The 13,492-nt window shown below is 37.2% G+C and overlaps 1 protein-coding gene across 7 annotated transcripts in view; it reads right to left on the bottom strand.

The window, feature by feature from the left end:
* The window catches only part of SEMA5A (semaphorin 5A), a 340,995-nt gene that overhangs the window by 229,209 nt on the left and 98,294 nt on the right, over positions 1–13,492 (bottom strand). For all 7 annotated transcript variants that reach the window (XM_082753180.1, XM_082753178.1, XM_082753176.1 and 4 more), the window contains one exon: positions 9,165–9,360. In XM_082753180.1, coding sequence (XP_082609306.1) covers positions 9,165–9,294 — 130 coding nt within the window. In that variant the 5' untranslated portion in view covers positions 9,295–9,360. The remainder of the gene's footprint in view (positions 1–9,164; positions 9,361–13,492) is intronic.

Below are 13,492 nucleotides of genomic sequence, written 5' to 3'. Positions count from 1 at the left end.
CCCAGGTCAGGGCAATCCCAGACACAAGGATCTCACTCATTAAGAGTAGTCCTCTCTGCACCAATAGCAGTCCCTGAGAAGGACTTGGGGATGAAAGGCTCAACACATGCCAGCAGTGCACACTTGCAGCCCAGATCCTGGGCAGAGTCCAGCAGGTTGAGGGAGGTGGTTGTCTCCCTCTGCTCTGCCCTCATGAGGCCCCACATAAGTGTTGCATCCAGTACTCCTCATCTTTCTGGGACCCCCAGTACAAGAAGGACATGGACCTATATTAGGGTGGGCCCAGAGGAGGGCCACAAGGATGATCAAGGGGCTGGAGCATCTCTACTCTGAAGAAAGGGAGAGAGAGCTGGGGCTGTTCAGCATGAACAGAAGGCACCAGAGAAATCTCACTGCAGCCTTTCAGTACCTAAGGGAGGCCTACAAAAAAGATGGAGAGTGACTTTTTACACAGACAGATAGTGATAGCATGACGAGGAGTGGTTTTCAACAAAAAAAAGGGTACATTTAGATTAGCTGTTAATAGGAAATTATTTATTCAGAGGGCGATAAGGTACTGATACAGGTTGCCCGGAGAAGCTGTGGATGCCCCATCTCTGGAAGTGTTTGAGACCAGGTTGCATGGGGCCCAGGGGAACCCGGTCTAGTGGGAGGTGGCCCTATCCACGACCGGGGTGTTGGAACCAGGTGATCTTTAATGCTGCTTTCAAACCAAGCCATCCTCCAATTCTATGATATGCTTCATTAAAGCCTTTTCCAAGGGGGTGAGATCAGTAGAATATTCATGCTGACAACTTATCTATAGAAGGGATAGAGTATTCCTTAAACGTCTTCTGGAAAAAATATATATACTGTCTGGTGGGGGAAAAAAAAAAGGCAATATTGTTTCATCAGCTCTTTAAACACATTGAAACTTCTAGAAGATTATAGAAGTCCACCTTAGGAGCTTTATTTCTTGATCACTGATGTGTTCCTTCAATATATTCCATGTTGGAACCTATCTTTTACAACCTTTATGTAAAAACACCCATCTCCACTAAAAATACGTATCTTTGAAAAAAAATAAAAATAAATAAACCCATAGATTTTAATTCCCTTTGCCCACTTTGTATAGATAGTGGAATTTGTCAGGAGCCTGTCACTTATTCTGCTGTTTTGCTAAAGATCAGGAAATTTCATATACTCCCAACATCCACATTTGAGCAAAAGGAAAGAAAACAGCCATAGAAAGGCTACTTGGCATGTTATGTGCAGCTTACTAGCCCTTCTAGTCATAGCTGTTTTCTAGTTATCAGAAAGTTAAAAATAAAAGTTATCTGGTATTCAATACTTTGAGAGGTTCAGTCACTATCATAACCTGTTTCTTTATGGGGTAACAAAGATACAGGGTGATTTAGGCAAATAGTAAAGGGATAGTAGACTTCAAACTTATTTTTTGAATTAATTGTAAGCAGTTGAAAGTTGCCATTTGCTAGTGGGTGCTTAGTCTCCTGTGTGAAAATAAAGGCAGACCTGATTCTATTAAATATACGTGTGTATATATACACACACACACATATATATATACAGCTGAAGGAGGAATTATTTTCCTCCTTAAGAGGGGCTGGTTTTTGAGAGGGTCATACAATCTCATAGTCCTATCATCTTGACAAACCAAAGTTGTGATATCAACTAGCAATCAACTCTTCTTCACTGATGAATCACCCTTATTTAAAGGAAAACCTAAAAGATGGAAAGCAGTACACTTCAATCCCACTGCTGAAACTGGAAGGAGGTCTTTAAAGTGTGTTTTTGAATACCAGTGGAAAAAGAAGAAAAGAGCAATAAAATCTGAGCAGCTTAGTAGACTATTATTAGTTTAAACAGTAGCTTGCAACAAGATTAGGGGAAAGAGAAGAGAGTACAAATAAAAAACAAGTTCATACAGCATGCATCTTTTTTTATTCAGCCCACAAGTTATTTCCTCTTGGCACATGTTAAGTGTGTCTGCTCCACACACAAACCACATGATAAAAGGAGCAAAGATGTACTGAATCTGTATTACTGAGACAAACACCAAGTGAGGGAATTCTGTGGTGGTTAGACAATAAGGTTAAGAAAATATATTTCTTAGGATTCCCAAATGAAGAAATCAAAAAATAACTATGCTACTTTTCTTTTCTGGTTAACCTCAAGTAGAAACGAAGGGTTTACTTTCATTTCTTTTATGGACTGAGACATGTTATTTTTAAGTGTGTTTATTTAACAGATAAGCTCTTTATAGCACAGCATGTATTTAAAATATCACTAAACACAGCTTCTAAAATTGTCAAATGATTTTTTTTTTTTTTTTTTTTGCTGAGACAGCACTACTTTATAGAGGTATAAAAGAATTAGATTTACCCTAGAGTAGATATCTTAGCTGTACACTGAACATCAATTAAGTCAAGTTTACAACTGTACATTATTCCTAAAAAAAAAAAAAAAAAAAAAAAAGCCTACATCAGCTAGCTTTTGTCTCATGCCAGTGCCATGCTACATACATGTATATGCATGAGAGAGTATGAAGAGATGGCTGCATGAAGCTGTAAATATAAATATTCCTCCACGTCCAGCCAGTGGATGTGGTGACCACATCTCCGATTCATCAGTGGAGGAGTCTTAAGTCAAGGACTGCTGTCAGGTTTATGCAAAATAACCTATGCTAAATCACCCCACCCATTTAAACTGCACGAAGCAACCCAGTTAAGTTTGCCTGAAATAAAATATGAGGCAGACAAGCAAGGGCTGCAATCTGAGAGAAAAGACACAGCCAAGCAATTCAGATACTCCCTTTAGGTCTACCTAACAGAAAGGGTCTGTCTACAACACAAGTCTCCAGTTGAGTGTGCAAATTTTGGCAGGTTGGACAATTTCAAAGTTCCACATGCTGGAGATGGGAGCAACACAGCACAAAACTGTAACTACTTTTACAGATTGTGTTTTGTTGTTGTTGTTATTTTGTTTTGTTTTTGTTTGCTTGATTTTGTTTTTAAATCTGTAATAAAATATAAACTCTATCTGCTATAGTTTCCCTAAAGTGGGTAGTTATGTGCTTTGAAACCTATGGAAATATTTAGACAAACTTCAGTCTATGCAACTGGTTTTCTTTGTTTTTGTATAAGAATAGTTAAACTCTTATAAACAGCCATTGATTTTCACAGGCAATTTATTTTTCTAAACACCATTTGCCTATGATTTACTCCTCAACGTTCCTACCCACAGGAAATGTGATTTCCACAACCATCATTATTTAGGCTAAACTATATTAAGAAGGTGTGTTTTTCCAATAAAAAGTAAGAAAAACTTGGTTACCAATAAACCTTAATATGCTTTACAAAGTTGGTATTTCATATCTCTGTGCACATGAAAGCATATCCAGATTAAAAAAATAATAAAAATAAAAATTTTAAGGCCTGATCTTTAAAGATTAGCTTATTTTAGGCCTTTTTTTTTTTTCTGTCAAAACTTTTATTACAAACATAAGTATACTTATTCACATATTTGAAATATATAAACATATGCACAGACCAATGCACTCTTGGTCTTTGTATGTCCATTCTATCACCTGCATTTTTTTTTCCTTGCACCCAAACCTACAAGTTGCACAGGATTTGCAACCTCTTGCCTCTAATATCTTTATGAGATTTATGTTAGCATAGCTGATGAATCGTTAGCACATACATGTAAAATATGCAAGCAGAACTAAGGGAAAAAAGAACATCAGACTAGCACATTTGCACATCTAGAGGCAGACTCCTCCTTGAAGAGAAAGGGACTTAGGAGGGACTATGCATCACCACAGATACCCCCAACTACATAACACACTGGACTGCACACTACAGGGCTGATCCTCTCGATCCATCCTTGTTTTTATTAGACATCTGCTTTTATATAAATCTAATCACTGCAATAGCCCTGACTAACTTTAATAAGAAAAGGAAATTTCCAGCTTCCAAGTAAAACACAAAATGCCTTCTTCTAGTCTAGGAAAGCCCTAGGGCAGCAAATTTTAAAGTTGAAACAATTTTAATTCTCAAATAGGCTTTCTTAGTTGTTCAAGTTTCTGGGAGGAAGAAAAAGTACATTATACATTCATAACATGAATTATGCAGATAAACAAATTACACTGATTATTACCACTATGTATGAGAAACAGATGCAATGGAAGAGGGTTTTGGGTCATGACAAAAATAATTTGTATGTGCATATGCAAGATTTCTTTCCTTTTCTCTAACTGGCAAATTACATACTTGAGTAGAGGTTCTCAACTGGTATGTGGAATTCCTGCCATTTTAAATCAGAAGATATATCACAGACTTTCAGCTAAAAATATCTAGCTGAGAAAATCAATGATAGAAATAGTATGTGCCTCTCCACAGAAGGTAGCTTGACAGGACTATCACCTAAGTGTTTTTTGATGGGCAGTGCAGAAAGCAAGCAAGTTTTTGGAAGAGATATAGTCCCCTTCCATATTTCACCACAACAATTCTTGTGGACTAATTTATCTTTTTATTAGTATTTTGCAGCTGTTCATCATACACTACAGCAGATTCTCACTCCATTAGTTTTATTTAATAGCTTATACTCCATCTACCATGCCTCTCAAAGGAAGTCAAATAAAACACGGCATACCAAAAGTACAAAAAATAGCCTTAGTCAGGTATAAGTAAAAGAGTTGGTATTTCTGTAAAATTAGTACTGGAGTTCACAATCTTTAAAGAACCTATCAACCAATAACAACAGTGCTCAGCCTTGGCTGATGTTGAGCATTGTGCACAGAATCTAGCTCTGGTGAATCTAATATTATAAGATGATTTTACAGAATAGGGTAACAATGTAGCAGTCTAATGAAAGGTTTCTTAGTGGTTAAGAATTGATTCCAGGATGCTGTATTGGTCCAGCAGCACTAATAACGTCAGCAGATACAAAGAGCATTTTCTGATATGCATTCATGAAGTCAGTAAATACAGCAGGGAGAATACAGAACACAAGAAGAGGGCTGGTTCAGTCATGTCAACTCCTACTATAGGATTCATTCACAGAGTAGTTCTTCTCACACACACACATATCTATTTCTTATTTTGATACCTCCAGGAAGTCCATTCCTAATATACTGCTTCAAAAGAAACCTCTCTTACTCATATTTTCCTTTGGTGCCTCATCTTTGGTTTTGCTAAACTAGCAACCCTGCAATTACTAGTCAACTGCTGCATGCCCACACTAGCTATGTTACCTAGCCATCACATACTGTATAATGCATTGAACATACATTTCCACGTATAATTTCAACCATGTACTGATGGCTCCCTACAGATTATTTTGGTGATTATGAGCTACATCTTATTACACTATTTCAAGTGAATGAAAACTTTTTTCAATATATGCCAGTTCTTAAAAGCTAAAATACATCATGGATACATACTGATTAATATTTCTACAATGAAGGTCAAAAGAGAGTCTTGCATTGAAAATCTTACCAAATCTCATGTTAACAATATGAAAATAAATATGAAAATAAATGTTTCTACATAGCAGCATTTCCCACGTTTATTTACAGCAAAACTAAATTATTCAGCACAATCACAGTGATGTTGTCTTTGGCTGCATCAGAAGATGCCACTGAAACAAGAAGATAGCAGGTCTCTGTCCCCAGCCAGCCTTCACACAGATAACTTAAAACTAGAAGGACATAACTGCCCTTCTATTAAATATGATGGAGAACAGCAACAATCTAAAAGGCAGGAAAAGACTAGATTCAAGCTACTCTCCTGTATGCAGGCTGAAATTTATGGACAGAATCAGGCTCACATCAATGCATTTTTATTCAACTTCTAACATGTAACTCTACTAATGAGTCTAAATTTTTTGCTTTTACAGCTCTGTACACAACAAATGTACATAAAACAATCCTTCAGTTTGTGAAATAAAGCAGCCAAGTGTTGGATTTTTAAATGTGCTTCTTTAATTTACAACTTTGTTTATGTCTGTTATAATAAAATTTCATTTAATTTTTCAAATCTAATTTACACATACTATATGAATACTAAGAAAGTCCACATACGTCAGACTAAATCATACTACTTAGTCCATCAATAAATGAGAGATAAAGGTCCTTCCTTCACCACAGACTGATGGTTTACAATCCTCACGTAAAAACTATGACCAATTTAGTTTACTCTCCAATATATTGGAGAAAGGGACATCTGACCATTTTCTTATCAAACCGTTAAAATGCCAGAGCAACATGTTTTGCCGAGAAAGCATTTATGTTATTTTCTATAACCTTATAGAAGAAATGGAAACAAACTTTTTTTTTTTCAATTAGAATTAAATAAATCCTAATTCATTGAAATAAACATAAAAAACGCACGCACGCTTTCTTAGTGAAACAGGAGGAATGCAACAGGTGATGTAATACATCCAAATCTCCACATCCTCCCAGCTGAGTAGTATTTGGAATTTCTTTTAAATTGCAACACTAATAGAAAAAATCAGTTCAAATTATAAAAAAAAAAAATCAATTTATTTATTTATTTTTAATAGACAGTGTCCTCCAAGTGTTTTTTGTTTTGTTCCAACTATTCCTCAGCAGTCCATCCCAACACACAGGAAGACAACCACATGTATTAAGAGACTGGCTTGGCTAAGCTGGGTGCTCATGATGGGGCTCCAATGCAAAAAGGCAGTATGTATTAGGTGGAAACAGGGACAAAGTGACCAAGGAGGAATTTAGAAACACTGCACAGACACTTAAGAACCATTTCATGTTGACCAAAGTTCAATGGGAGTTCAGACTTGCAAAGAATGTCAAGGGCAACAAAAAGAGCTTCTGCTGCTACAATAATAATCAAAGGTCAAACAGGGAAAATACAAGTCAGTTGCTGAACTTGGGCAGGTGATCGGTGCCAGCAGACACAGATGAAGATGAGGTGCTCTATACTCCTGCTTCAGTCATCATCAGTGAGGTCTCACTGGCCACTGTATTTAGCGAAGGAGTTCAAGAACTACCAGTGGTGGACACAGTCTGAATAAGGAACAACTTGCAAGATCTCAGCCCATATAAATCCAGGGGATCAGACAAGCTGCATCCATGGACAATGAGATAGTTGGGCACTGTTCATCTATGAAAAGTCATTGAGAGGAAGAAACATTCCCAGTGACTGCAGGGAAACAAATGTGGGAACTACAAGCCAGTCGGCCTCTCTTTGGTTTCTGTGAAAGTCACACTGTTAGTCCCCTTGACTTTTATGGACATGGAGGAGAAGGTGGCAACTGAGAACAGTCAACATGGGTTTCCCAAAACTAAGTAAATTCCTGACCAACGTGATTGCTTTCTATAATAAAAGGACTGGTTTTGTTGATGAGAGCAGTGGATTTCATCTATCTCAAGTCTTTCTGTCTCACTGCAAGTTTGGATGTTATGGTCTGCCTCTACAAACAGAGAATCAGATGGATAAAAAGCCAAGTAGATGATCAAACACAGAGAGTAAATGTTTCATGGGACTTACTCCACCATGAAGCCAGTGCAACAAGTAGAATATCACAAAGATTCATCCTGGAACCTGTTCTGTTTAACATCTTAATTAGTGGCTAAGGGGGACCACCAGACCACATGCTGTTAAGTTTGTAGATAACACAAAATTCATTGATAAGCTTGAGAGTAGGGCTGTCATCCAAAGGGACCTAGATGGGTTGGAGGAATGGACCAAGAGCAGTCTCAGGAAATTCAGCACGCACACAGAGTCCTGCACCTGGAAAGGAACAACCCCACAGCACAGGCTGAGGACTGACTGATGTCTTGGCAGCCAACAAACTGAACGCAATCCAGCAACATGCCTTCAGAGTAAAGAAGGCCAACAGCATCCTGAGCTGTATTACCAGGAGTATAGCCTGCTCAAAGGAACAAGATCAAGGAAAGGGATTACTGAATCACACTAGAAGCATCTGAAATATTGCATCCAGTGTTGGAGCTTCCAATACAAAAGAGTGTTGTTAGGAGAGCCAACGAGATGGCCAAGGACCTAAACAACATGAGCTACCAGTAAACTCTTGGGGAAATGTGCTTTGTTCAGTCTAGAGAAGAGAATGTTTTTAGGGTGACCTCATAGCAGTTTCCAACACCTAAAAGGTGATTATCAGGAAGATGGAACCAGGATCTTGGCAGCGGTGCACAGTGGATGATGTCCTGTTTCAGCTGGGACAGAGTTAATTTTCTTCATTGTGGCTGGTATGGTGTCACATTTTGGATTTAGGAGAAAAATATTTTTGATAATTCACTAACATTTTAGTTATCACAGAGCATTACTTACACTAAGTCTTACACTACTCTTCAACTTTTCATGTTGCCCTGGCAGTGAGGAGACTGAGGGTATGCAAGAAGCTAGGAGGGGAGAGAAACAGGACAGGTAACCCAGACTGGCCAAAGGGATGTCTCATACTATATGGCATCACACTGAACAATAAAACATAGGGTAAGTTGGCCTTGGGGTGGCTGCCGCTACTCAGGGGCTGGCTGAGCATCAATTAGCAGGTACTAAGCAATTGGATTGTGCATTACTTGCTTATTTTCCCTTCATTTTTTCTGTCCTATTAAACTGTCTTTATCTCTACCCACAAGGAGGGATTGGGGGAATAAGCAAGTTACTGTGTGTTACTTAGCTGCCTGCAGGGTTAAACCACAATAAAGAGAAGAGACAATGGGCTTAAGCTGAAATAAGAGAGGTTCACACTAGATATATGGAAGTAAGTTACCATTGAGGATAGTCAGGCTCTGCATAGGACTGCCCAGAGAGGTTGTACTGTCTGTGCTCTAGCAGGTTTTCAGGGCCAGGCTGGATGAAGCCCTGAGCAGTCTTGTCTGATCTCATAGCTAGCTCTGCTTCGAACAAGAGGTTGACCTCCTGACTTCCCCTTCCAACCTGAACTATATTGTGACCCTAACTTTACTTTAATCACAGAGGAAAATGAGTCACCCACCTTCAACTGAAATATTTAGCACAAAGTTGTGAACAAACTTTTCAAACTTAGTTGTATTCAACCTATATGAATACAGGATGAAGAGATTACGTTAGGTGGTTTTTTGTTTTTGTTTTTTTGTTTTGTTTTAAGAAAGGAGAAGGTACTTCTTTGCTCTTACTCTTTACCTTTGTATGTAATCACTGGGTGTTCAGCTCTGTGGCAGTGGATATCTTCTGCTGCAGGCTCCAGTATTCCTAATACCCCAAATCCTGCCAACAGCACTGTAAGGAGGCAGCTTCCTTTCATGGTGGTCATGCTGTCCTCCACAGCAGTCAGTTCTTTCAACCAGCCACTCTCCTTGAACTCATGTGGGAAAAGCACCTGGAAAATTTGAAGAAATTTACTCAAGGACATAAGCAAATAAAAAAAGTTAAGCAATTCTTGATGTTTAAAACAATGACAACAACAAAATCATTTTCTGTCTGTTTAGGTTTTGACTCCATGATAGTACTCAAACAGCTGCTCCTATAAATATTTTATAAAGTTATCATCAATTACACAGTTCAGGAGTATTTTTTTCTTTTATCATCCAGAAGCATTCAAAAACCGTTACTCATTCCCTCCCTCACCATTCCCCATCATTTTTTGAGACTGATGACAAGGTTACTTATTGCAAATTCAAATGCTGAAGACCTCTTTCTAATAAATCTAGAAACCAATCACCAAAGTAATTGACTTTCATTCATGACTAGAATAAAGTTGAAGTTTCATTTCCACATTTATTTTCTTGAAGTGGCCAATAACCAGACAACTTTTTTTTTTTTTTTCCTAGCAACAGAATACTCATGGTGTCATTGTTACTGTAGAACCAACCCAATTCATTCAGCTTTATCACATCAAACATTCCAAGCACTAACAACCTAATGGTGCAACTCAAAACACTTTTGCCACTGGCAGCTACACTAAGTCCAACAAGCTTGCTTGTTGATAGCACACACTCATGAGACATCATTGCCTTTTAGGGGAAGAAGGCTGGAGATTCAAGACAACTGCATTACAGCAGAAATGTCATTTTGCAAATTAATGGAGCCATTCAGGAAAAAAATAATCAGCAATATTGACTTCTAATACATTTTATCTCACTGAATTGCAGTGTGTTGTTTAATAAGGTGGAAATTTTCTATTTGTGTAAACACCCTAAATGCTTGAAACAAAGGGCTTTTAATTAATAGATGCTCCATAGTAAGACCAGTGTTTTAAAAGCTATGCTCAGAAAGCAGAATGGTTAGTAAATACAGTTTCCTAACATACTCTAGCACCAGCCGTCTTCCGATGAACTTCTCTACTCTTAGCACTTTATTTCTACTGCCTTTAGAAGCCTTCTGGCTACGACCTGGACACATCTAATCTTCATTAATTTAAAGTAAAGTAAATAGACCACAGACATAATACATCTAAGCAGTACATAAATTTAATAGTCGATTTTAGCTTCTCTGCTAAATTTGCTTATGTTTCAGAGAGGAAAAAAAAGTGAGAGGGGTGATTCTAGCCAGTTAAATTCATATTCCTACCTTCCTAAGTAATATATCTTATGCTGCTATATTCCAATATGAATCTGTCCCTATAAATTGCCTGTGGCTCATCATCTCATAGATATTCTGCAAGCATAAAGCTCCTGTTCCAATGTTTCAGTAGTTCTGCAAGGATGACATTTCAAACATTTTGCACCATTCATATCCAAATTCATACAGTTTATGCGGGTAATATCATAGCTAATGGATATTACTAACTTATAGATAGCACAAATATATTACTACCAGGTGGTTCTAATTCAAGTTTCCATAAGATTATGTATGTGTATTTACAAAGCAAAGTGAAGGACAGATATCACATCACAAACTCAAGACTGTTTTTCTTGCTCATGGTACAGCAGAACTATTCCAACACGTTTGCATGTATTGTGTTAAAGAAATTTTATTTCCTTTAACTTGTAAAGTCTCAGAAATACCCATAAATATGTGAATATAATGGAAATAAATTAAACAAGAACAAAATGAAATATTTCTACTGGAATCTCGGCCTTCTCTGGCTCCCTGGCTGTCAATGTTGTTTACATGTATAGTTACACAGTAGAAGAATTTGGGGGCAAAATAATTTTTCCCTAACCTAGATGTAAACTTTCTCTTGTTGTATGCATCTCACATTGTAAAAATGAAGGCAGGAAACACTCCTTTCCCTTAATTAGAATATCCAAAAACAAGGTTAGACTTTGAAGGAGACAGAAGAAAAACAGCAAATGTATTTCTGATTATGTATCTCAGAGAAAAAGTTAGGTTTCCTTCTACCTCAACCACTACCTGTTTAAGTTTACTAATCATATGTATTAATTCATTAATTTTATTTTATTTAAAAAATGCATTAGTTAATACATTTAAAGTAATTAATGCAAATCAAATACATTGTGGGTGACATCAAGTAAAAGCTTACTTGCAACTACACAGAAGAGAGTCTTCAGAGACCTGAATCGGACAAGAGAGCAGTAAACCAAGTTACCAGATGGAAAGCTCATCACAAACTCTCTTACAAGAAAAGGACAACCTAAGGTAGCTGAGCAACTGGCAGGAACAGGAACTCACTACCCACCTCATTATGCTACAGTATGAAGAGATGGAGAAAGGAAAAGGACTCTAGAAACAACACCTAATATACTGCTAGAGGAATTTAAAGAATAGTAAGAAATAAACAAACATACACTCTGGCATACACTAACAGCATGAAAAGCCTTTTTCACAGAATTTGCAGGGATTATATTGCTCCCTGCTGCTCAGCCTCAAGTGAGGGCTTCCACATAACACAAGCTGTGTCTCTCTCTCTTTCTCCCTGAGATCCTGCCTGCAGGAAAGAGGCAGCAAAGGCAGCACCTGAACTTGTGGCAGCTCTGAAACAATGCAACAGGTTCAGAAGTCTTGAAGCAGGCAAAGCACTAGCCCCTTCTCTTTACTAAAAGTGTGACTGTTGTGCCAAGAAGTGGTGCTTAGCCTAGGGCATAAAAAAAACTCCAAGAGAAGCCTAAAGACAAAAAGTTCAGGTTAGTTTCCTTGATTTCTGTAGGCAAATCTCTCTTAACAATGAAATACAACAGTCAAGTCAAAATTCTTCAAAACTGATCAGGAATACTGACTATCTTTTAAATTATTGCTATGCATTTGTGAATTAGCACATTAGACCTGTATTATCTGCACAGTTTTTCCTAGCATGGATTTTTACATCCGACTTTAAACAAATTATATTTACAAACTCAGTACAATCCAAGGATTAAAAAAAAAAAAATCACATCATAAAATTTATTGTAATCCCATATATTAATTTATTTTCTATATTTAAAGGGTCTTGTGCACTTTCTCTGTCTCCCTCTTTCACTTTTTTGGACACAGTTTGCCTAGACAAAATGTAAAAATCAATGAGGCCTATTACGTAAGGGTATTTTTTTATTATTATTATTTTTATTTTTATTTCTTTTTTTTTTTTTTTTTTAGCAAAGTAGTATTTAGTTTATCCATCAGGATAAACCAATGGATATTTGAGGAGGAAAAAAACAGCTATTCAAAATCTGCTATTTCAATTGAGCCAACAAAAAGATACGTACTGCTAAAGAGAAAAAAAAAAAAAAAGTGAATGCTAAGCATGCAAAGCCTGTAACTGCTGTGCTAGATAGAAGCAGATTCATTAGAGACTATTCCATCCAAACACCAAAGTCATATATTCAAAATACAACAATCAGGATGCCAATATTTCTAGATCAGTTAAAAACACCATGTTTGAATTATAATTTACCCCTAAATTATAAACTATGCTTTCTTTTATTTGACTCATAAGCTGACGTATAAAAAACAGAGTTGCCATGCAAACTGCAGCTGTCCAGTGTCAACGATGCTTTCAAATAATTATCTTTGTTGATTCTGCATCAGTTTAACAGCAATTTCAGTGCATGACAAAGTGAACTTACGTCAATACAAGTATGTAAACAAACAAGTGTGGTGTGGTGAAAAGATGCCAGTTTCAGGACTGGGTCTGTGTACATGCACCCACAAGCAGGTCTAGCATTTCTTTACATGCACACCAGTGCTCTTGCAGACACTGCTCACGTACCTTGCTGCAGGCGATCCATTTCACTTTTCCTGTCTGCTTTGCTCCACTTCTTAGGTTGTAGAACAGATAAAGTTTGATCAAATTTTACTCATACTAAATAACTGCTCTGGACAACATACACCTTGTAGATAAGCATCAACCAGAAGAAAAAAAAAAAAAAAAGTACTTAATGACGCAGACCATACACTAATACACAGACTAATGCACTGCTGCACTGGAATAGAATGATGAATGCAAACAAACATGTTCTCCTATATTATCAGTGTATGCACTTGAAATAATTATTGGTAGTTGTTTTTAGTCTTCAATCATGCCAGTTTTACTAAAAATTCTGAGTTTGTCTACTGTAGTGTTAGTGGTATGT

The sequence above is a fragment of the Aythya marila genome (assembly GCF_965140915.1).
Source record: "Aythya marila genome assembly, chromosome: 2".
NCBI classification, from domain to species: Eukaryota; Metazoa; Chordata; class Aves; order Anseriformes; family Anatidae; genus Aythya; species Aythya marila.
The sequence above is the reverse complement of the archived record's forward strand: the minus strand, read 5'-3'. Positions and strand labels throughout refer to the sequence as shown.